Source organism: Pristiophorus japonicus, chromosome 23 (assembly GCF_044704955.1).
Source record: "Pristiophorus japonicus isolate sPriJap1 chromosome 23, sPriJap1.hap1, whole genome shotgun sequence".
Classification (NCBI taxonomy): domain Eukaryota; kingdom Metazoa; phylum Chordata; class Chondrichthyes; family Pristiophoridae; genus Pristiophorus; species Pristiophorus japonicus.
The window spans coordinates 29,173,606-29,200,342 of record NC_091999.1 but is presented as its reverse complement, the minus strand read 5'-3'; the positions used below and the strand labels follow the sequence as shown (position 1 = coordinate 29,200,342).

At 40.9% G+C, this 26,737-nt stretch overlaps 1 gene segment (V, D, J or C); it reads left to right on the top strand.

The window, feature by feature from the left end:
- The first annotated feature begins 11,137 nt into the window (after nucleotides 1-11,137).
- LOC139235332 (Ig heavy chain C region-like) lies at nucleotides 11,138-24,678 on the top strand. The segment is given in 8 exon segments: nucleotides 11,138-11,183; nucleotides 11,310-11,610; nucleotides 11,914-11,930; nucleotides 12,493-12,534; nucleotides 19,688-19,987; nucleotides 20,785-21,102; nucleotides 23,057-23,365; nucleotides 24,287-24,678. Coding segments are annotated over 8 exon segments (1,725 nt in total).
- Nucleotides 24,679-26,737: the final 2,059 nt, after the last annotated feature.

The window sequence follows — 26,737 nt, the reverse complement described above, 5'->3', positions numbered from 1 at the left end:
ATCTGATATATGCTGTACCTGCCCTGTAAGTTACATAGTTTAGTGCAGTAATAACTGAGACAGGGTCTAGTTTAATAGAAACAGAGGCATGGTCTAGTTTATTATTATGAAAGAATTGGGCTCGTGTAATATAAAGAGTGTATTTGTCTAGTTTACTATAAGCAGAGACAGGGTCTTCAGTAATAGGAACAAAGGCATGGCATACTCCAGTAATATCTGAAACAGGGCCTAATACAATATTATTGTATCTAGTGCAATAATAACTGAAGTAGTGGCTCGTGCTGTAAGTAATGATACTGGGACATTGTTTATTGGTCGCTGGCATGTGGGTGTAGGTGTCGCTGGCAAGGCTAACATTGATTGTCTAGCCCTAATTGGCCTTGAAAAGCATGTGGTGAACTGTCACCTTGAACCGCTGCAGCCCGTGTGGTGAAGGTACTCCCACAGTGTTAGGGAGGGTGTTCCACGAACTTGACCCAGCGATTATGAAAGATAGGTAATCACTTTCCAAGTTAAGATGGTGTGTGATTTGGAGGGTTATGTGGAGGTGATGGTGCTCCCATGAGCCCGGAGCCCTTGTCCTTCTAGCTAGAAAAGGTCATAGGTTTAGAAAGTGCTGTCGAAGAAGTCTTGGCGAGTTGCTGCAATGCATCTTGTAGATAGTGCTCACTGCAGACATAGTGCGCCAGTGGTGGAGGTAGTAAATATTTAACGTGGTGAATGGAGTAATGTAAACAGGAATATGGTCTCGTGTAATAAAAACTGAGACTGTATTATAGAATCATAGAATGGTTACAGCACAGAAGATGGCCATTTGGCCCATATAGCCCGTGCCGCTCTCTGCAAGAGTATTTCAGCTAGTCCACTCGCCCGCCCTTTCCCATAGCCCTGTGAATTTTCTTAATTGAGGTACTTATCGAATTCCCTTTGTAATGCCATGAATGACTCACCCTCTGCCACCCTTTCAGGCAGTGCATTACAGATCCTAACCTCTAGCTGTGTAAAAACGTTTTCCTCATGGGAACAGTTTCTCTCCAGCTACTCTGTCTCGACCCCTTATGATTCTGAACACCTCTCTCAAATCTGATCACAACCTTCTCTGCTCTAGGGCAAACAATCCCAGCTTCTCCAGTCTATCCACACAACGGAAGTGTCTTATCCCTGGAACAACACGTCAATCTTTTCTGCCCCCTCTGGAAGAGCTTCACATCCTTGCTAAAGTGTGGTGTCCAGAATTGGACACAATACTCCAGTTGAGGCCTAACCAATGTTTTATACACGTTCATCATAATTTCCTTCCTTTTGTATTCTATGCCTCTATTTATGAAGCCCAGGATTCCGTATGCTTTTAAAACAATTTCTCAACCTTTCCTGCCATCCTCGATAATTTGTGCAAACATACCCCCAGGTTTCTCTGTTCATCACACGTTTTAGAATTGTACTCTTTCGTTTATGTTCCCTCTCCGCGTTCATGCTACAAAAATGTATCACTTGAAAATTTTCTCCGTTTCATTTGCCACGTGTCCACCCATTCCACCAGAATATCTATGTCCTCTTGCAGTCAGCACTATCCTCCTCACTGTTCACTATGCTTCCAAGCCATGAATGATATGAACATTTTAAATTGTGCCCCGTACACCAACATCTACGCCATGAATATAAATCAATATAAGCAGAGTTCCAATTACCTACCGCTGCGGAATACCACTGTATACCTTCCTACAGTCCAAATAAAAACACTACTTTTTGATTCCTGTCACTCAGCCAATTTCATATCCATGCTGCCACTGTTCTTTTTATTTTATGGGCTTCAACTTTGCCGGCAAGGATATTATCAAGACACTTTATCTAACGCCTTTTGGAAGTGGACCACATCAACTATATAAACTGAGACTGGGTATTGGTGCAGTAAAAACTGCGACGGGGTCTGGTGTAACGAGAGAAACAACTCATCAGACAATTATAGATTTATTAACCTCATGCCAGGTACAGGTGCATTTTCATTTTTACCAAAACTTACACTAATCATCCACAGTAGAGGTAAATCTCAGGAACTTCTGTGTGACGGTGAGGTTATCACTAGACAATAAAGCGGGGGGCTGCTGATTATACTCGGTGGGATTTAATCCCCTTTCCCACTGAATACAACGACAGACATGGTCACCTTGGTAACGGAATGGTCAGTGTGACATCACTTTCTAAACAAGAGCATACAGGACAATGGGTTATCAATAAATTTTAAAGTTATTAAACGACATGCAATTGCATTTTGAATACAATAAAATGCTGAAAAATAATGGTTGAAGCTAATCATTTATCTTTGTGTAATGCACACATAATGAATGATGTGTTTTGTACACACACACATACACATACACATACACATATAGGAAAAACTTTGTGTGTGCTCTTTTCAGTTGTTCATCTTAACGAGATGAGAGAATTCGTTCAGGTGGATATTAGGACCACGCGGCCGCCCATCCGGCAGTGCTGTTAGGTCAAGTTTCCAGGCTCTGTCTGACATAATCAGTGGGTCACGTGACAGCGAACTAGCAAATACTGCAGGAAAAACAATCCTTAATATTAAAGAACTTGGAGTAATTGGCACAGGACAACACACGTGTAAATTAGTAACCTTTAAGACAAAGAGTGCCACTAAGTAGTACAAAGTGCAGTGCACTATTGCACACCTTCACTCCTGTCCCTCAATCCCAGTCCACCTCTTGGACATTGTTACAAAATTCACCACATCTTCTCAACACAAATATTAACGAAACAATACCAAATCAAGCAGAAATTGCAGACAGCTCTTGATAGCTGTTAACAAAACTAAACATATACTTCAAACCAAAAAATGTATTGCATCCTCACAGAGTCGAGTGTAATATTACATAGACAGGGTCTAGTGCAGTATAAAGAGAGCCAAGGTATAACGTAATATAAGCAGGGACAGAGCCTAGTTTAATGTAAACAGCAGCAGGGTCTAGTGTAATATAAACAAGGACAGGGCCGTGTGTAATATAAACAGAGACAGGGTCGAGTGCAATATAAACAGGGCCAGGGTCTAGTGTAATTTAAACAAAGACAGGGTCTAGTGTAATATGAAATTAGACAAGGTCTAGTATAACATAAAGAGAGACAGGCCTAACATAACGTAAACAGGGACAGAGCCTAGTGTAAAATAAACTGAGACAGGGTCCATTGTATTATAAACCGAGACAGGATCGAGTGTAATGTAAACCGAGACACGGTCTACTGTAATATAAACAGCAACAGGGCCTAGTGTAATATAAACAGAGACAGGGTCTAGTGGAATATAAACAGAGGCAGTGTCTAGTGCAATATAAACAGATACATTGCCTAGTGTAATATAAACAGGGACATGGCCTAGTGTAATATAAACAGTGACAGGATCTAGTGAAATATAAACAGAGAGAGGGTTTAGTGTAATATAAATGGAGACGTGGTCTAGTGTAATATAAACAGAGACAGGACCAATCTACCAATCTACTTCATCCACCCAGCTCGTTACATCCTTACTTAAAGAAATCCATCAAATTTGTCAAACATGATTTCCCTTTCATAAAACCATGCAGACTCTGCCTGATTGAATTATGCTTTTGTAATTGTCCCGTTACTGATCCTTAGACTCCAGCATTTTCCCAACGACAGATTTTAGACAAACTCGTCTATAGTTTACTGCTTTTTGTCTACGTCCTTTTTTAGATGGGGACAGGATCTAGTGCAATATAAACAGTGTCAGCGTCTGGTATGATATAAACAGTGACAACGTCCAGTGTAATTTAAACAGCAAGAGGGTCGAGTGCAATATAAACAGAGACAGGGTCTGTGTAATATAAATATAGGCAGGGCCTAGTGTAATATAAATAAAGACAAGTCTAGTCTAATATATAAACAGAGACAGGGTCTAGTGTAATATAAACAGAGACATGGGCGAGAGTAATATATAAAAAAAGGCAGGATCTAGTGCAGGAATAACTAAGACAGGGCCCTACTTTATATAGACAGAGATACAGTTGAATGTAATGTAAAGAGAAACATGGTTTAGCAGAATGATAACTGAGTCAGGGCCTAGAGGCCATTAAACAAAGACAGGGTATAATTTAATATAAGCAGAGACAGATTCGAGTGTAATATGAACAGGAACATGGTCGAGTGTACTGTAAACAGAGACAGGGCCTAGTGTAACATAAACAGAGACAGGGTGTAGTGTACATAAGAACATAAGAATTAAGAACAGGGCACGGTGTAGAGGGGGCTTTATTCTGTAGTAAACCCGTGCTATATCTGCCCTGGGAGTGTTTGCTGGGACAGTGTGGAGGGAGCTTTACTCTGTATAGACCAGTGTTGTACTTGCCGTGGGAGAGTTTGATGGGACGGTGTAGAGCAAGCTTTACTCTCTATCTAAACCGTGCTGTACCTGCCTTGGGAGTGTTTGATGTGACGGTGTTGAGGGACGTTTACTGTTTCTCGAATCGTGCTGTACCTGAGCTGGGACTGTTTGATGGGACAGCATCAAGGGAGCATTTCTCTGCATAGATCCGCGCTGTACCTGCCCTGCGAATGTTTGATGGCACAGTGTGACATCACTATCCCAGGAAAATTGTATTATCAGTGCAACTTCCTGTATATTGCATTTCGTTTTTACCTGTTTGACATCATCACGTCAGCAACACGTAAACAATGGGCGACGTCATTGTTCACAACAATGCAGCGTCTTCAACGTGACTTTGTCGCCATAGCTAAATCAGTGCGACCTCTGACCCTCAGCAACACGGATTCGTCGATTTGACCTATATAGACACATCTATACCCCAGGGTCCAGTGCAGTAATAACCGAGACAGGTCCAATTGTAACATAGACAGAGTGAGGATATAGTGACAAGGTCTAGTGTAAAATAAACAGACACAGCGTCTTGTGTAATATAAATAGAGGCAGTGTCTAGCGTAACATAAACAGAGACAGGGATTAGTCTAATATAAACAGAGACCGTGTCTAGTGTAATACAGAAAATACAGGGTCTCGTGTAATATAAGCAGAGACAGGGTCTAATGTAATATAAAAAAAACAGGGTCTAGTTTAATAGTAAATAGAGACAGGGTCGGGTGCAATATAAATAGAGACAGGGTCCAGTGTAATATAAATAGAGACAAGGTCTAGTGTAATATAAACAGAGAAAGGACCAATCTACCAATCTATTATAAAGAGACAGGAGATAGTATAATATAAAGAGTGACAATGTCTAACATAATATAATAAAGGAGATCGTGCTCTAATAATAACTAATACATGATCTATTGTATTAGAAACATTTACATATTATAGTGCAATATAAACTGAGACAGTGTCTAATGTAAAATAAGGAGAGACAGGGACTAGTGAAATATTGACAGAAACAGGGTGTACGGTAATATAAACAGAGACAGCGTCGAGTTCAGTAGTAACTGAGACAGGTTCTAATGTATTATAACGGAGGGTCTAGAAATGTGATAACTGATACAGAGCCTAGCATAATATAAACAGAGACCATGTCTAGTGCAGTGTAACTGAGACAGGATCTACAGTAATAAAATAGATCTTGAGACAAGTGCGGTAATAGCTGAGACAGGGCATTGGGCAATCTGAATAGAGAGATGGTCGAGTGCAGTTATAATTAAATAGGGTCTAGAGTAATTTAAACATATAGAATGTCAAGAGTAATTTGATAGCAACATTCCAGCCATGCAAATCTTCATGTCTGTCTGACTGTCTATCTGTCTGTCTGTCTGTCTGTCGTTCGGTTGGTCGGTCCATCCGTCTGTCCGTCCGTCCGTCGATTCTTACTTCTATCCATCTATCTGTACTTCTATCCAATATTACACTGGACCCCGTCTCTTTTTATATTACACGAGACTCTGTCCCTCTTTATATTACACTTATTACCCGAGACCCTGTCTCTGTTTATATTACACAAGACCCTGTCTCTGTTTATATTACACTAGACTCTGTCTCTGTTTATATTACACTAGACCCTGTCCCTGTTTATATTACACTAGACCCTGTCCCAGTTTATATTACACTAGACCCTGTCTCTGTTTATATTACTCTAGAGCCAGTCTCTGTTTATATTACCCGAGTCCCTGTCTCTCTTTATATTACACAAGACCCTGTCTCTGTTTATATTGTACTAGACCCAGTCTCTTTTTATATTACACTAGACCCTGTCCCTGTTTATATTACACTAGATCCTGTCCCAGTTTATATTACACTAGACCCTGTCTCTGTTTATACTACATTAGACCCTGTCCCAGTTTATATTACACTAAACCCTGTCTCTCTTTATATTACACGAAACCGTGACTCTGTTTATATTGCACGAGACCCTGTCTCTGTTTACATTACACTGCACCGTGTCTCTGTTTATATTAAATTATAACCTATCTCTGTTTATATTACACTAGACCCTGTCTCTGTTTACATTACTCGACCCTGTCTCTGTGTATATTAAACTAGACCCTGTCTCTGTTTATATTACATTAGATCCTGTCTTTGTTTATATTAAACTAGACACTGTCTCTTATTATATTACAGTAGACCCTGTCTCTGTTTATATTCTTCCAGACACTATCCCTGTTTATATTACACTAGACCCTGTCTCTGTTTATATTAAACTGGACCCTGTCTCTGTTTATATTACACGAGACCCTGTCTCTCTTTATATTCTTCCAGACACTATCCCTGTTTATATTACACTCGACCCTGTCTCTGTTTACATTACAGTAGATTCTGTCTCAGTTTATATTACACGAGACCATGTCTCTTTTTATATTACGCCAGGCACTGTCTCTGTTTATATTATCCTCGACACTGTCTCTCATTTTATTACACCAGATCATCTTTCCTTTTCAAATATATATTGATTTCCCTATTTGAAAGTTATGATTGAATCTGCTGCCATAACCCTTTCAAGCACGACATTCCAGTTATTACAACTCGCTGCATAAAAAATCTCCTTATCTCCCGTCTTTTATTTATTTTATCAATCATCTCAATATTTGTCCTCTGGTTACCGATAGACCTGCCGATGGAAACCCTACCTTAATATCAACTCTATGAAACCCCTTCACAATTTTAATTCCCCCCGAAGCATTCCCTGCTATAATAAGAATAATCCCATCCTCTCTCGTCTCCACATAACTGAACTCCCTCTGCCTTGTAGCAATCTCCTCTGCATCTTCGGCAAGAGCCCGACAATCTTCCGAAAATGTGGATTGAAATAAATGCAATCTTTATTTGCCCTTCAGATTATTTCTAAGGATACATGCTCCCTTCAAATTTGACTGAATGAGAAGCATTAATTATATTGTTTTACTTGTTTTGACAATGCAGACGGTGACTGAAATGCTCAGCAACATCCGTCTCCACATGACTGATGTATCAATATGATCACTGTCGCCACCTGCTGATAAACGATATTTACTGCAAGCCCCAGAGCTTATTTAAACATGATTCATAATTCCAACCACAACAACTTGCTTGAACCTTTACCCAGAGGATTTTTTTTAGAGCAGATGATCAGGAAGTATCAAGGGCGGAATATCAAAATTATTGTTGCAAATTCACCTTCAGCCCATCACACAGAGCCGTCAGATTAGATAAACTTCCATAATGAAATAAAAACCTCACAGGAGAAATGGTGCAACCATGGCTAACAAGGGAAGTTAAAGATAGTAGTGGATTAAATGAACAGGTTTAGAATGTTGACAAAAAGAGTAGTAAGCCCGACAATTGGGAAGATTTTAGAATTCTGCAAAAGATGCACATGCAACTGAGAATATGGGAGAAAATATAAAATTAAATAAGCTATCAAAAACCGAAAAAAAGATTGTTAGAGCTTCTACACGTGTATAGAAAATGACTTAAATTATCGTACTGTACAATACAAAGATAGGTGGTACAGTAAACAGTGAGGAAGAAGTAAGGAGGCTGCAAAGGGATATTGACAGGTTAAGTGAGTGGGCAAGAACATGGCAGCTTGAGTGTAATGTGGAGAAGTGTGAAGTTACGCACCTTTGTAGGACAAATAGAAACGCAGAATATTTTTTGAATGCTGAGAAACTGGGTAATGTTGTTATTCAGAAAGACTTGGATGGCCTTGTACACGAATCACAGAAAGCTAAAATCGAGCCAAAGTGAGCAATTCGGAACGCAACTGGTAAGCAACATTTTATTGCAAAGGGATTGGAGTATTCGAGCAAAGAAGCCTTCATGCACATATATAGGGCCCTGCTGACACTACACCTGGTATATTGTGTACAGTTGTGTACTCCTTACCGAAGGAAGGATACACTTGCTTTGGAGAGAGTGCATCTAAGGTTCATCAGACTGACCTGATTCCAGGGACGGCAGCGGGGGTGGAGGGGGTGCGGGGATGGGGGTGGTGCTGTCCTGTGAGGAGAGATTGAGTATGTAATGTCCATATTTACGAGAAAATCAGAACATAAGAACATTAGAATTGGGAGCAGGATTAGGCCATACGGTTCCTCGAGCCTGCTCTGTCATTCAACGGGATCATGGCTGATCTTCTACCTCAACTGCACTTCCCTGCACTATCCACATATCTGAATGGAAACAAATGCAGGGCTTCGGGGAAAGGGCGGGGAATTGGGTCAATTATACAAAGTACTTCAAGTGTGGTCTAACCAAGTTTAGCATAACTTTTGCACTTTTCAATACTTTCCCCCTCGAAATAAACCCGAGTTCAGGTATTCTTCTTTTTATGGAATTATTAACCTACGTCGCAACTTTTAGTGATGTGTGCATTTGCCCTCTCAGAGACCTTTGTTCCACCATCCCACTTAGATTCTTATTTTAAACGTGATAAGTGACCTCTTTATTTTTCTTAGCAAAATGTAATACCCCATAATTGTCTGTGTTGACATTAATTAGTCAATTCATGTATTCTTGTAATTCGTTGCAGTGTTCCATAGTATTTACACCCCGACCTGCCCGCCCCACGTGCATTCGGAAATTTAGAAGTTGTGTTTTTGACTCCAAAATCTAAACTGTCAACATAAATTGTGAACAATAGTGGACCCAGCACTGATCCTTGTAGGATCTATCGATCTATCTATCTATCTATCTATCTATCTATCTATCTATCTATCTATCTATCTATCTATCTATCTATCTATCTGTCTATCTATCTATCTATCTATATATATAGATATATATATTTATATCTATATATTTATCTATCTCTTTCTCTCTATCTTTCTCTCTCTCTCTCTCTCTCTCTCTCTCTCTCTCTCTCTCTATCTATCTAGCTAGCTATATATCTAGCTAGCTAGCTACGAATCTATCTCTCTATCGATCTATCTATCTATCTATCTATTTATCTATCTATTACAGGGTTATGTGCGGTACTGATACTCCAGCTGACTGCTGCTATTGACATGGTTTCTGAGACATTGGATATACTTCCTTTCCTGAGATATGGGAACAGTTACACACATTTACACAACGCAAAAAATTAAACTTAACTCCAGTACTGTTACTGGGTAGATGTGTTTATAAATAGGTCTTTTTACCATGTGAAGGTTTTGAAGTTGGCTTCCAGGCATGCGGTCAGTAGTGAGAAAACTGACCTTTGATGGACTGGACAGAACCCCACATGCTTCCTGTAAATTACACTGATGTTCGAGGCTCGCTGACGTCAGTCGGTTAGGTTACTGCCAAATATTGTGTGGGTCAGATTAGCGTGAACAAGAATGGGAGAAAGATGGTATTTAACTATTTGAACATTAAATTATTCAGTCGAACTTTTAAAATAAGAAGCATTTTACTTGGTATAACATCTCAAGAATGATTTTCCATAAATTCTTAGCTCGCCATATTATAAGATAAGATCGGAAAATAATGAATTGATCCACACGGTATCTAAGGAAAACTATTTCCAAATAAAGACCATTCTAGACCATTCAGTCACTTTATTCAGTACAGCATGAAGTGCTGGAGAGAGGTTTAATGGCCTCATCCCACACTGTAATAAGATGAGTGAGATTCGCAACGTAACTAAAACAGGTTCAATTGCCTTGAATATTCTCACAGAGAAGTGCCAGCTGCACTTCTTTAATATTCTCACAGAATTTTGCGCCTGGTCTAAACTAATGTCTCCATTATTCCAGATTAGTAGCCGCGCAGTGTGCGGTGTAATTTGCGCTGATTTGGATCCCTGAACAAACCCTCTCATAGCCCGGCTACCATTGGGTGGTGAAATGCCCAGATTGTGATCTGTTTCTGCTGGAGATGAAGCATTTACTCCTGTGATATTCTGTAACATACCGCTATGTCCTGATACACCGAGTTCCTGTTACCCGTGTCTGTTACACAGTCGGTCGCTATTAAAGTTAGCTACAAGGATTTGAATGTCGAGGTTTGCTGATCATATTATCGGTTCTGATTCACAAGATTCTCTCATAAAACGCAGGTCTGAAGCGGGCGGGACCCATTTTCTTATGTGTCTCCGTCAACTCACTCCTTTATCATCAGTCAATCGGACTTATTTTACAGCTAATTTTACAAACGGCTGTCTTAGGGTCACAGACTCAGGGGCAGTTAGTGAAATGCAATGAGAGACAATTGCATAATGTGAGGAGTATGATCTCATCTCCAGACCAAAAGTGTGTAGCTTTAGCCATGTACACCGTAAAAAGAATCACATTACCCATCTCCCGCATTTGGTTACATAGAGTGATAACAATTCAGATTATAAGCGATACTTTATTGGTACAGATGCATGGATAGATAGTGGGAGATGGAGAAACACAAAATGGCAGTGTCTTTAGACCCTGATAATGTAATTCAATCTCAGAGATTCACACCCCCTTGAAACAGTGAGAAAATAAAGGGATTTAACTTACAGTCCAGATGTGAGTCCGTTCTGTTCATGATGCGGAAGGTGTGATGTGGATCCAGAAACCGCCCCTATCTGGGAATCAATGGGCGGCGCCTGTGACCTCGCCCCCATCTCCCGGCTATTTAACTGCCGGTCATTGCGACCGCAATACAACAGTCTGGAAGTGGGTTTGCTCAGTGAGTTCTTGCCGGAACCATTCATCACACATTGCCAGGAGGATGAGGTTGGCGATTTCTCTCAGTGTGTTGCTGGTTTTCTTTTCCCGTGAGTAGTTTTTATTGTCCAATCTCTCACTGTTACTGTCTCAGTGTTAGTTTCTCTCTGGAATGTTACAGAGTCAGGAATCATTTCACCAGGATTGATCGTAGGGGTTTTTGATTATTTTCACAGGTGTCCAGTCGGATGTGGTGTTGACTCAGCCCGAGGCAGAGACCAGGATTCCCGGGGTCTCCCTGAGACTGACCTGTAAAACCAGCGGCTTCGATCTTGGTGGCAGCTACATGTACTGGATCCGCCAGATTCCCGGACAGGGGCTGGAGTGGCTGCTTCAGTATTACAGTCCATCGAACAAGTATTATGCCGCAGGGATTGCGAGCCGATTTACTGCGTCCAAAGACACTTCAAACAACATCTTCGCGCTGGACATGAAGAACCTGAAGAGCGAAGACACCGCCATCTATTACTGTGCAAGGTACCACAGCGAGAGGAACCAGGGCTGGACCCGTACAAGAACAGATCGAGAGGGAATTCAACAATTTTCATCATAACCTGACGGTCAGTAAGTGTGACAAATGCAATGTTAACAACAGTGTTCAGAACAAGACCATAAACCGCTTCTTACAAAACTAAGACACTGAGAATTCAATGGTGAAAATCTAACACACTAACCCATGTACTGAGGGGTAGTTTTGGTTGTGCTCCTGTTTAATGTGAACAGTGTCAGCAATTGCAGAGCTGGAGATGATGCTCGATTCACTGTGCCTGGTACATGCAGGGAGCTGGTTGGAAGTGTGTTCACTTTCTATTGTGTTGTGTAAACTGTTGGCTAAATTCTAAACTTGATCAGAAGCGAATGTGTATTTGAAGTGAATGTCTATTTGAAGTGTACGTTGAGAGTTAGTACTGAGCAGAGAGTGAGGGCAGTATTTGTGCGGGTTCCTGTCACTGTGGGACTACAGCAGTGGGCCACGGTGGTATGCAGAGCGAGCTTACCATACAAAAACCCCAGACATGGAATTTGCACAAACATGCGATCGCTACCACGCCAGGAGCGTCGAAGGAACTGAGGTTTAAGTAAAAATAATAAGTGGAAGTAAGATATATATATATTTAAATGTATCACATTTTTCTGCTTTATTACTCTTGATTGACATGCTGAATCTGCACAGCTGCTTCAGAAGTATTCCAATCATTTTTTATAAATATAATGAACGGTACAAACTGAAGTATCTCACTGATTCACTCTTAGGGGAGTCAGAATCAGGCTTTCAAAGCTGCGTGCAAATTAATCTCTGTATTTTACAGTTAACAGTCCGCCGGAGTATTTGACACAACGTGTCTCACTGTGACGCTATGGACTACTGGGGACAAGGGACCATGGTGACGGTGACTGCAGGTAAGGAACATTCACTCATTCAGTAACTCTTGTATTTGTGTCTTTATTTTATATTTTTGTTTATTTTAATAATTATTTCGTTCACTGAAACTTGGGTTCGGTGGATTTTGTTTTGAGATTTTTTGCAATGCTCAATGTGATTCTGCTGCAAAATGATTATAGAATTCAACAGTTTCTCCACAGAAAATGTTGTTGATGTGATTTGGTGTTTATTCGCTGACGACTGTGTGCCTGGGTTACTTTAAATACTTTATGGTTGTTACACTGTTTGACGTTTCTGCAATGTTTAATCTCGGTGACCTCTGATTGTTGAAGTTCTTCTGATCGAATGCAAACATTGTGTTTAAATCTATTTAAAGGAACATTGTAGGCACAAAACAGAAAGCTTAGCGATCAGTAAATAATCTTAAGGAATTTAATGTTTTTTAATTAAAATTACATTCTCATCAACTGAGCGAATGATCCCGAACGCTCAGATTAAATACGTGAAGTGTTACTGTAATTAAGAACTGAAAAATTAATATTTCCAGCCGGAAGATTTAAATTAATATTACTAACATTATTATAATGTAGTAATATCACCAATTATTATTAAATATGCTATAATATGAACATTAATTTATTCAGCATGATCTGTCAAATCACAATTCTGCTGTCAGTATTTTACATTTCTGTTGAATTCAATCATTAGTTATTTCATTGTTAGGCGGGTTTGGTGATTGTGTAATGAGATTTTTTGCAAGGATACATTTGATTCTGCTGAAAGAGTTTATAGAATGAAGGGTCTGCTCCATGAAAGATTCTGTCGAGGGATTCCGCCCCTCAGTGATGTGATTTAGTGTTGATCTGCTGAGGAGAGTTTGTGCCTGTGTTACTCAGAATACCGAGAATTTGTGAAGCAGTTTCGCGTTTCTACAATGTTTAATATCGGTGTCAGCGAGCAGCAGCAGGTTTACGCTCGAATGCAATAATGATATATGTTTGAAACTGTTTGGAAACAGATTGTAGGCAGAGAACAGGAAGGTGTTAGAAATCATAAATCATTGAAATGTATTTTAACATAACAATTATTGAAGTGATAATTATATATTCAACTATTAATCTATGTTTACGATGCTGATATTTTATTGTGTGAAATGTAACTAATTACCATATACATAATTAATAAGTGTTTAGGTTGTAGTGGAATTAAATTAATATTAACCAACCGATTATAATGCGATACCTCCCAGTGTTATTAAAATATGCTATAAGTTCAATTCTCATTTACTTAATATTATTCGCCTTCCAAAATCCTGCTGTACACTGGGCACCATTAAAGGGAGCGGAAACTTTTAGAGGCTGGATACAGTTATTAATTATGCCTGCAATTATTTCACTGACAACAGACTGATTCCAGCGCTGTGTTCAGATTGATTAGGGTTTTCAATTACTTGCTACCTCCTGTTTACACAGATGCATGACTGAGCACAATTATTTGTAACTTAAAGCCGTGTTTTATATTGCATTTTTTCCATTTAATATATCTGCCGGTGTATGACATTCTTACTGTGCAGCCGAAATTTGTTATTGAATAGATATTGTGTGTTGTTTGATAGAATTATCACTAAACTAATCTTGAACACTTTGCAAGACCAAAAGCTGTCTCTCAATAACAAATCTTGGCTGTATTAGTAAGGCTGAAATTCTGCACATTAAGTTAATTTCAAATGTTTCAGGTAAGTGTGCTTCTGAGGAGGAAGGGCCAGACAGGCACTCAGATTATTTTCAATAATCAGCGAACATGAACATTAATTAGAATGTAACATCAGTGATCATTTATTAAACATAAATGATCCCTTGCAATTGCGTTGCATACTGGTTCGTATTATAGTTATTGCAAAACCTCAATGGTTGGAGAGAATGTTTAATTAATTCCTAAATTAATTTATAAATCAATGCATTTATAACTCGGCTGTGCTGAGTTCGATAAGGTGCCGCTGCAGATTTTAGTGAATTAACTTCCTGTTTTGCCTCGATGATTTTACACGTTATATTTACTGATGAAAATATATCAAATCAGTGGGTGATCAGGTTTCAATGTAGATGTCTCCTGGATTGTGACATTCTTATTCTGTCACCGAGTCCCATGCGACAGGCAGCAAATTCCCGTGGAATGTGAATTATTTCCTGATACTTGCTTTCAGGGGAGTTAATTTTTGCACGGTTTAGAAGATAGCTGACAGAGATGGGAAAATGGCTGGATGTTGCAGAGTCTCTCAAATTAATATCAGTTTAATTTTAAAAAATTTGCAGAGTTGAGGTGGTTGGAAATTGACAAGAAATAAATTAGAAATCAAACAGCTTAATTGAAATTAAGAGATTGAACTGGACTCTCTGCCTGGAGCACCATTGTTGCACCGTTTGTGTTTGTTCTGTTTCTGTGCGCCTGCTCACTGTGTGAGAATCAGGAGTCCTTCTGACTGGTTGTAAACCTTCTGGGTTGTGATTCTGTATTGCGGAGAGTGTAATTTAACTCAGTTATTTAAGGAACTGGTATATGTGAGAAACGTGAAAGATTTAATTTAAGTTTGATGAGTCGCCGCAGAAATGAAATCGGTAACCCAGATTGTGGTAATCAGAAGGAGCAGTTCCGAAACACCACGGGGAGACAGTAGAAGGAGCTTTAATCATTTTCTAACCCGGTTGTACCTGCCCTGGGAGTGTTTGATGGGACAGGGCAGAAGGAGCTTTACTCTGTATCTAGCCCATGCTGTATGTGCCCTGGGAGTGTTTGATGGGACAGTGTAGAGGGAGTGTTACTCTGTATCTGACCCATACTGTACCTGCTCTGGGCATGTTTGATGGGACAATGTAGAGGGAGCTTTACTCTGTATCTTGACCCATGCTGTACCTGCCCTGTGCGGATTGATGGCACAGTACAGAAATAATTTTACTCGGAATCTAAACCTTGTTATATTTGACCCGTCTTACAGGGTAGTGTAGTTTAATATGCATTCATCCTTTGCTTTACATGACCTTACAGCGCCAGACAGATCAGTGAAGAGGGAGATTTACTCTATCGAATCTATCTTGTATCTCATTTGAGTGATTTTCTAAAAATATTGAAGAAACTTCAATCTGCATGTAACTAATTAGTAATGTTTATGCAGTTTGAGCATCAGATAATTATTGAATGAGATTGGTCTGAACCTAAGGTTATCCACTTTGGTGGTAAAAACAGAGAGGCAGACTATTATCTGAATGGTGACAGATTAGGTAAAGGGGAGGTGCAACGAAACCTGGGTATCATGGTACATAATTTATTGAACGTTGTCATGCAGGTACAGCAGGCGGTTAAGAAAGCAAATGGCATGTTGGCCTTCATAGCGAGAGGATTTGAGTACAGGGAAGGGAGGTGTTATTACAGTTGTACAGGGTCTTGGTGAGGCCACACCTGGAGTATTGTGTACAATTTTGGTCTCCTAACTTGAGGAAGGACATTCTTGCTATTGAGGGAGTGCAGCGAAGGTTCACCAGACTGATTTCCAGGCTGGCGGGAATGACATATCAAGAAAGACTGGATCAACTAGGCTTGTATTCACTGGAGTTCAGAAGAATGAGAGGGGATCTCATAGAAACCTTTTAAATTCTGACGGGTTTAGACAGATTAGATGCAGGAAGAATGTTCCCAATGTTGGGAAAGTCCAGAATCAGGGGTCACAGTCTAAGAATAAGGGGTAAACCATTTAGTACCGAGATTATGAGAAACTTCTTCACCCAGAGAGTGGTGAACGTGTGGAATTCTCAGCCACAGAAAGTTGTTGAGGCCAATTCACTAAATATATTCAAAAACGAGTTAGATGACGTCCTTACTACTCGGGGGATCAAGGGGTATGGCGAGAAAGCAGGAATGGGTTACTGAAGTTGCATGTTCAGCCATGAACTCATTGAATGGCGGTGCAAGCTCGAAGGGCCGAATGGCCTGCTCCTGCACCTATTTTCTATGTTGCTATGTTTCAATGTTTCTAAGCTCACTTTACGAACAAACAGTTTCAGGAAAGCAGCGCCTCGTCCGATCTGATGGGTGCTCCAATTTATTTTGCCAATATTGTACCTGCACTGAGACTGTTTGATGGGACACTGTAGAGGAAGATTATTCTGTACCTGTCTTGGGAGTGTATGATGGGACAGTGTAGAGAAAGCATTATTCTTTATCCAAGCCTTACTGTACCTGCCGTGAATGTGTTTAATTAGCAGTGTGGAGGGAAATTTACTTTTTATCTAACTCGTGCCGTACCTGCCCTGGGAGTGTTTGATGTGACAGTGAAGAGGGAGCTTTACTTTGCAACTGACCCGTGCTTTAACTTATCTGGCAGTGCTTGATGGGACATTGCAGAGATAGCTTTACTCAGTATTTAACCTTTTATTTACAAGGACGCGGAGCTTAATTGGGTCCTTCAATATCGATTGATCTTCTATTTAATCAGAGCTATATATCAGTGGGTGCGCTTTAATGGATCAGTGTATGGGAAGCTTTTCTTTGTACTTGTGATAATTGTGCTTAATTAATCGATCAATTTGATAACGCATTTTATGGGGAGATATTTCGTAGCACATCTCTGCAGTTCTTGAGCTGGGAATGTTTGACGGGATAGTATAGATAACATATTACTCTGTGTGCAACACTTGCTATACCTGTCCTGACCCACACGGCAGCACAGCGGGAGCTTTGTTCTCTTATCCGTGCTGTATCTGACCTGAGAGTGCTTGGTCAGGCAATGTTCAAGGCACCGTTATCTGCGACTAACAGATAGCAGATAAACTACTCGTGCCAGATATAAACAATAAATCGTCCCATTGCCCAGATTAAACAACGCACATTCATTGATGTTTCTATTCTTTCTGAAAAAAATGCCCAATTTTTAATGCGTTATTAATGTTTGAACATTTTGAGCATTAGATTACTATTGAAAACGATTGGCCTGATCCTCAGCTCACTTTCAGAACAAACCGTTTCAGGAAGTGAATAACGCTCCAGAAAGCAGCGCCTGTTCTGATCTGTTGGGAGGCTGTAAGTTATTTTCACAATTTAAATGGAGAATATAGGGACTGCCGCTTCAAATAACCGTCATGGGGACCTCATGTTTAGAAACATTATTTTGTCCAATTTTTCCTGTAATGTTCAAGGCAGGGAGAAACTTTGATGAGATGCAGCTATTGGCCTGGGTCACAACACAAGGCACACAGTCACTGAGCTGCAATTCTGTGAAACATTTAAAGAGATAGACTCAACCTGCAATAAGTCATCATTCGTAATGAATTTAAGCCTTTCTAACAACATGCGATTGACTAATTTGCGTCAGATTTATAAGATCCCTTTATTTTAAATATCCTCTTTCATTTTAACGAACAATAAAAATAGATCTGGTAGAGGTGTCCAAAATATGAAGCGTTTCCTTCCATTAAATGTAGAAGAACTATTCCCACTGACTCGTGTAGAATGATAGTATCTCACAGCACTGAAACAGGCCATTCAGGCATCGTGCTTGTGCCGGTTCTGAAAGAGCTGTCCAATTTAGCCAAACTCACCAGGGTTTTCCTTGTAAACGTGCACATGAGTCCTCCTGAAGTAGAGGAGGAACTGCCTGGAGCATTCCTGAAATTACCAACCCTCTGTGTGAAAAAATTACCCCAATTTTCCCTTTTGATCTTTTGCCAATTATTTTAAATCTGTGATCTTTAGTTACCCACCTACTTTCCAGCGGAAGCAGTTTCTCCCTACTTGCTCTATCAAAACCTGTCATAATGTTGAATATCTCTCTTAGGTCTCCTCTTAACCTCTGCTCTAAGGAGAACGGCCCAGCTTCTCCAATCTTTCCACATAACTGAAGACCACATCCCTGGCATCATCCTGGTAAAAGCCTCCCCTCTACACTCCCCAAGGGCTTGACATCCTTCCTACATTGTTGTTACAGAATTGTGCACAATACGCCAGCTGAGGTCTAACACGTGATCTGTAAGTTTAGCATAACCGCCTTGTTTTTGTAGTCAATGGCCCATTTACAAAGTCATCTATCCCATACGCTTTCATAACTGTCTTACCAGTTTGCCCTGCCCCCTTCAAAGATTTGTGAATATGTACATCTAGATCTCTCTATTCGTGCATCCCCTCCAAACAATACTACTTAGATTATACTGCATCTCCATCTTCCACCCAATGTGCATTGCTTCTCAATGATTCGCATTAAATTGCAATTGACATGTCCTGATCCATTTCATTTATCACCCTCATGGAGTCTGCTGCTATCATGCTCACTATTGGCTACGTTGCCAGGTTTTGCATCACCTTCGAACTTCGAAATTGTATTCCCTATAACCAAGTCCAGATCATTGTTATATAACAAGAACAACAATAGGAATTGAAATGGGCCATTTAAGGAGAAACTTCCAATTAACCAGTTTTTGGAGTGGTATTTTATTCGGATTATTAATTGAGTGGGAGGGAGGAGGAAACTCAAGGGACATGCAATCAATAGGATGGAATAGAGCCCAGATCACAGTGCACTGAGGGACATCGCTCTCCCTCAAAAGCTGAGAAAGAAAGGGAGAAATTCGACTCAATCGCGGTTCACCTACAGTTTGAATCTTAGAAACTAGACTATGGAAATGCTACCTGTTGAATTATGTGGTAGGCAAATTTAGAGGGTTTTTTGCTAACGTCCGAAGCAGGAATTCCGCTGTTACTTTGAAGTGCAGTCACTGTTGTTTTCTAGGGATACGCCGCAGGCAATGTGCACAGAGCAAATTTCCCCAAACTGCAATTAAATAAAGGACCAGAAATGGTGCTGATTGAGAAATAAATGCTGGCCGAAATAGCAGGAACACATCTCTGTTCTTCTATTGTATGGTCCAATGAAGGATTCTTTATTGACGAGTTGTGTAAAGGTTCTTGTTGTGTAATATGATAGAGCTCGGGGATAGAAAGGTGTGTTCCTGACCAGCGCATTGACAGGTGCTTATCATGGAACTGACAGAAACTCAAATGCCCGTGTAATCTTTGATGGGGAAATGGTGGAATTACTTTATTCTGCAGTCAAATTTCGAGTTGTTTATTTCTTTTATAATCATGGATTACAGAGTCTAACTTGTTCAATGGGCCATTTTTTCCCAGTAACATCGTCTCCCCCTACCCTCTACGCCCTGCTCTCCTCCTGTGAACAACCAAGCACCGATGGCTCCATCACATACGGTTGTTTGGCGATGGACTACTCCCCCGATATCACCAGCCTTTCCTGGAAGAAAGATAAAGTGCCGATCACCACTGGATTGAAGACCTACCCGCCAGTGCTCAACAAGAAGGGAACCTACACCCAGAGCAGCCAGTTAACCATCACCGAGTCAGATGTGGGGAGCAGCACAATCTATTGCGAGGTTCGACGTGGTGTGTCGATCTGGGCCATCACAATGACAGGTTAGTGGTGTGGGATACAGGGCAAACTGTGATAAGGTGAGAAATTATATTCAACTTGTATAGAAATTTGGTTAGACCACACTTAGAGTACTGTGTACAGTTCTGCTCTCCATATCATACTTGGAGTACTGTGCACAGTTGTGGCCTCCAAATCACACTTAGAGTACTGTGTACAGTTCTGCTCTCCCTATCATACTTATAATAATGTGTACAGTTCTGATCTCCATATTACACTTAGAGTATTGTGTACAGTTCTGATTTCCATATAATACTTAAAATACTGTGCACAGTTCTAGTCTCCTTATCACATTTAGAATATTACTCACAATTCTGGTTTCCCTCTCATACTTAGAATAGTGTCTAAAGTTCTGGTCTCCATATCATACTTAGAATATTATGCACAGTTCCGGTCTCCACATCACAGTTTGAATATTGTACACAGTTCTGTTCTCCATATCACACTTAGAATATTGTTTGAATTCTGGCTTCCATCACCTACTTAGAATACGGTGTAAAGTTCTGGTCTCCATATCATAGTTAGAATATTATGCATAATTCTGGTCTCCATATCACACTTAGAATACTGTGCATGGTTCTGGTCCCCACATCGCACTTAGAATATTATGCACAGTTCTGGTCTGCCTATTACACTGAGAATAATGTGCACAGTTCTGCTCTCTGTAAATGCCAGGTTAATGTTAGCCTGACAGCAAATAACCTGTTAAAATATAAGGACACTTTGCATTTCTTAATCATTTATTTTCTGAGCAATGTCAGTAATATGTTTTTTTTTGAAGATCCTGAACGGGACATCGTTCCTCCAACTGTTCTCCTCACGCTGAGTTCCACTGAACAAATCACCAGCAGCAGATATGCAAGCGCTGTGTGTTCAATCATCGATTTCCGGCCAAAGTCACTGACCGTGAATTGGCTGAAAAGTGGACAACTCCTGGATTCGGGCTTCATCACCTCTCCCGTCTTTAAGGTGAACGGGAACTTCTCGACGGCCAGTCGGCTGACGGTCCCCGCCGAGGAATGGTTCACAAGCTCGGTCTACACCTGCCAGGTCACTCATCAAGGGGTCATGCAAAGCCGTAACTTCAGCAGATCTCAGGGTAAGAGGCACAATCCCGGGAGGTTCCAGACCATTCTGAGCGCTGACCTCAGTCATGACTTTTATTGGAATTAGTAAAAAGCAGAGGACTGTTCCTAATTTCCAATCATGCAGTTTGTGTATTCTTGCGATACAAACTTGCCTTTATACAGCGCTTTCAGCGACCACAGACTGAACCAAAGCGCTTGTCAGCCAATGAATTAAGTTGTGAAATGTGGTCACAGTTGTAATTTACAAAGTAAGCAGTCATTTAGTGCACAGCAAGCTCCCACAAACAGCAGTGTGATAATGACCATTTTTTTTTGAGTGATATTTTTTGACGGATAAATATTCCCATGCCACCAGGGAGAACTCCTCTGCTTTTCATTGAAGTAATGCCAGGGTATCTTTTACCTCCACCTGAGAGGACAGACGGATCCTCGGTTTAACAGCTGATCTGACAGACGGCACCTCCGATCGTGTGCCATGCCCCCAGTGCTGCACTGGGAGACTCAGCTTACATTTTGTGATCAAGTATCTGGAGTGGGAATTCAATCCAGGATCTTCTGGTTCAGGATTCCTCATTGATCAGGATTTATTAACCTCGCCGAAGAAGCTTTCCTCTTGCTCTGATGTCAGGCAGTGAGTGAAATGTCCTTAGTCACAGGTTTATCCTGAGTTGGCTGGTCATATACGGAGTGGCAGTAGGAGTCTGGAACCCTTTCCTGCCAACTGTCCAGGAATCCTGCTAGAATGGGCATCTACCCTATTCAGAGCACTGAGCCCAATTCTCGGCTCCGCACCTCAGGAAGGATATACATGGAGGCGCTAAACTGCAGGTTTACCCGAATTAAACCGTGGCTAATAATGTAAAATGAGCAGGAGACGAGTATAGAACGTTAAGAGATGATCCAATTGAGGTGTTTAAGTTGATAAATGGAATTGATCGAGTAGATATAGAAACATTTATTTAGTTTGATGGGAGAGTCCAGAACAAGTAGCAGAAACTTAACATTAGAGTTAGGCCGTGCAGAGGTGATGTTACAAAGGATGTTTTCACAGGAAGAATAGTGCAAGTCGGGATTTCCCTCCCCAAAAGCTGATGAAGCTTGCTTTCAATTGAAAAGTTGAAAATTGAGATTGATAGATTTTTGTTAGGCAAGGTTATCAAGGGTTACGTAACCAAGGCGTGAAGATGGTGTTGATTGTTGATCAGCCATGATCTAACTGGTTGGCGGGACAGGATGGATGGACTGAATGGCCACCTCCTGTTCCTATGTTGCTATTAATGCCCTGAGGTCATATTTCACTCTGAGTCTCTCTCACCAGACATGATAAATGTTCAGTAATTACAGAAGTTAACAAACTACCTCACATCATTACAAATGATGCCCCACCACAAAGACCCCTTGGAACTCCATTCTCCCGACCTTGCACGACTCATCTGACGGGGGCTGTGACTGGTTCCTGCACATTTTCACTGCAACAAGAGACCAGAAACTTAACTTTGTTTCCTGTGTCGCATAAATCCTGAAATTAATTTGACACTGGATTTGAACCAGTATAATGCTGGTGTAAATCTCTTGAACTTCGGGCTATTCGGGCTTCAGCTATTATAACCAGCGGAGATGAATTTGGGTGCAAGGATCTACAGACGGGCTTAAAGGAGCAAGGGATTTCAGGAAGAGCACTATTCAATGCCTAACACAATTGCGCCCCAATGTATTCCCATTTTACGCCGGGTATTTGCTTCACAGCCCATTACAGGTGGCTCTGGCTGCAAATACACAAGAAATGTTACAGATCTCCTGGAATCGTTGCCAATTCATTGTCCTTCCAATACCGCCGGTCTTAAAGCAACAGCGAGAGGTTGATATCTCAAAAGTGATATATCCCCCTTGAAAGAGTTAAGGCTAAATATTGGTGCCCTGATTCTGAAGCTGCAGATTTTCCTGACTTTCATTCCTATTTCGCAGTGGATGTCCCATGCAGCGATTCAAAAATCACTCTTCGCCCACCGTCACTGGAACAGGTCTTACTGGAGGCGACGGTGACCTTAACCTGCATCGTGTCTGACGCTCCTTATGGACTCACCGTGTCCTGGACCCGAGAAAAGGAGGCTTTGAAATCAGAGATTGCTGTCCAACCTGGAGAGGATCCCAACAGTGTGATCAGCAACTTAAACATCTCGACACAAGACTGGCTGAGTGGGGATAAGTTCTATTGCGTGGTGAGCCATCAGGATATGCCGACTCCTATCAGAGATTCCATTCACAAGGAAAAGGGTGAGCGGGGAGATTGTTGCAATAAGTGAGATACTGTGATTATTTCCAGTGCATGTTCAAGGGCCAATTCATTATATAAAGTGTTTAATGGGCTACTCTGATCATTCAGTTTGGTAATTCCACGAACTCAGCACTCTGGGACCTGACATTATGTATTTTAGGGGAAACTGGATAAGTCCATGAGCGAGAAAGGAATAGAAGGGTATGTTATTAGGATTAGATTAAGTGAGCTAAGAGGAGGCTGATGTGGAACATACACACCGGCATAGACCAGTTGGCCAAATCTCCTCATTCTGTGCAGTAAATTCTATGTAATTTTCCAGACCAATCCTTCAAGATTTCAGAGAGAAGGATTGTGTTCCCTCTGCTGCGGGATGGAACACCAGAGAGGCCCCAGAGGGGAAAAGGAAAAGCGTTAAAATTTAATGGAGTGTCCATTTCTCTCACATCTAACCACCTGAAATTGGAAGAATTTAAATGAGGAAGGCGAGTTGTGGGCGCGGTGGTCTCACAGTCCAAACGGGAGAACGGGAAGATTGGAAGCCGAGTGAGGAGGTTTCAGATCGCGGGGGCTGGGTTAGGCAGGGACCCTGGATCCAGGGGGTAGAGGTAAGGGCAATTGCCACCTGGGTGCAGCGGTCCCCGCCTCGCTATAACTGCAGGGATTTACACAGTGTGTCAAACCGGACCAGCGACAGTTAAACACCAAATGGTGGTTAAAATAGAAGATTCCAGTCTCATTTAAATATTTTACTCAAATATAATATTACAACCGGGAGTGGGCGCGTTGAGGTCGGGATTCCGAATTTTATCAATTTAAAAATTTCCACGACCAAAGCCCGCCATCTGTATTGAATTAAAGTTTCCCCATTGTCTCTGGAACTGTCCAGTTCATTGGCCTTTATTGTAACTTTTCTATAGCGAAAGCTCCACGGGAACCAGCCGTATCTGTCCTCCTGCCCTCGGCAGAAGAAGTCTCCGCTCAGAGGTTGGTCAGCCTCACCTGCTTAGTGAGAGGTTTCTCCCCCCGAGAGATCTTCGTCAAATGGACCGTCAATGACAAGCCGGTGGATTCGGGCAACTACAAGAACACCGAGGTGATGGCGGAGAACGGCAGCAGATCCTTCTTCATGTACAGCCTGCTATCCATTGCAGCCGAGGAGTGGTCCAGCGGCGCTTCTTACTCCTGTGTGGTGGGACATGAAGCGATCCCCTTGAAGATCACCAACAGAACCGTCAATAAATCCAGCGGTAAACCCAGTTTCGTCAACATTTCCCTTGTTCTGATGGACACCGTCAATTCTTGTCAATGAGAATCTCTCGATTGCATTTCAGTTCTTAAATAAAAAACAATAAATGGCTTTTTTTTCCAATCATGAGTTAAACACACAGCCGCTCAATTAACTATGTTTCCTATTTTTGCCAATGTCAGGGCTGTTTATCTGAAGTCGGGTGTTTGCGCGTCTCGCTCCCAAGGCTTGTACAGCCAGCGCTCCCAGCTCAGATACACCATGCGTTGGAGACTGGGTGAAGTTCTCTCATTACAGGATTCCTGAAAGTAACTTCAGCAGAGAGAGAGTAAAGGGTAATTTTAACTCACTGTACCTCTCACACCCACCAGCGAGAGGGGAACGGGAAATACGTAATTCACGTAACCCCCACTGCCCCTCCCGCAGGGAGATGGGCAGTGAACCACTCTCTTTTAAATGCACTAAGTTGCCATCAGTACAATGTCACATTCTAACTCATGGTCTAAAGATTTTAAACTTGTCACATGAGTATTATATTCTGATATAACTATTTATTCCACGTAATATTTTTAAATAGGGTTGGGGGTGCAACAGTCCCTGTTAATTGTAACCTAACATGCTGAATTCAATGGGCCATATCTAAACTGGTGATTGTATCCTCTGCGGGTTTCTCACAGTTGTGTCCCTGATGTTTCTGAGGCCCATCGATTGAATTGTTGCATTCCTTCGGCTGACGTCACATTGTGCCTCACACAGGACACACTTACACAGAGCAGGGAGAATACATGTGGAGGTGAGTTTGTCTGTGTTCATATGTAAGTGTGCTGATGATTTTGTCTAAGTGTGTGTGTTTTTGTGTAAGTGCACAATTACACACAAACACACATAGACTTACATATAAAGACATACATTAACACTCTGGCACATAATATTATACATAACTAGAATATCATGAAAACCATCATTGTCAAATCAAGTTATTGGTACTCTCTAAAACTTTGAACAATAGCAATAATACACGGCAATCTAAACGCACACTTACACAACGGATACTTACACACACTTACACACACATAGACACACACTTCAATCCACACACATACTTACGCAAAACACACCTACACACATAAACACATACATCAATCCACACACAAACTTACGCAAAACACACTTACACACACATAGACACACGCATCAATCCATACACACACACTTGCAAAACAAACTTACACACACTTTTACACACATAAACACATACATCAATCCACACACACATTTACACAAAACACATTTACACACACATAAATACACATCAATCAACACACACACTTACACAAAACACACAAACAGACTTACACATACATAAATACACACATCAATCCACACACACACGTACACAAAACACACACACACTCGTAAACAAACGCATCAATCCAAACACACATTTACACAAAACACACAATCGCTTACATGCACATACACAATTGCACTTAGACACACACATTAATCAAAACACACACTGACACAAAACACACACACACAAACACATAAACTTACCTGCAAACCCATTGTTACACATAAACACACACACGCTTACACCTAAACATGAACAACACTGCGACATAGCCATACACTTACAGGGAAACACACACCTGAACACATTTACACAAGCATGAACACGCATATAAATCCAAACACAAACTAACACAAAACACACACACACAAACTTACAGGTAAACACAATGTTACACGAAAACTCACACACACACATTTACACCTTAACATAAACAAACGCTTAGACATAACCTTACACATACACTTACAGGGAAACATACACATAAACATACATATACACAAGGATACACATACACTTACACATAAGCACACACATGAACACATTTGCACACGCACACACACACACATACACACACACACACAAACCCTTAGATATGAACATGTTTACACATAAAAGTACACACACTCACCTACACCAAATCGCACACTCACAATTAAATATAAACACACACACTTACATATAAACACAAGCGTTCTTAAACAAAACATAAACAAATATTTCCACACACATACACAATCTTACAACTATACATACGCACAACCCCAC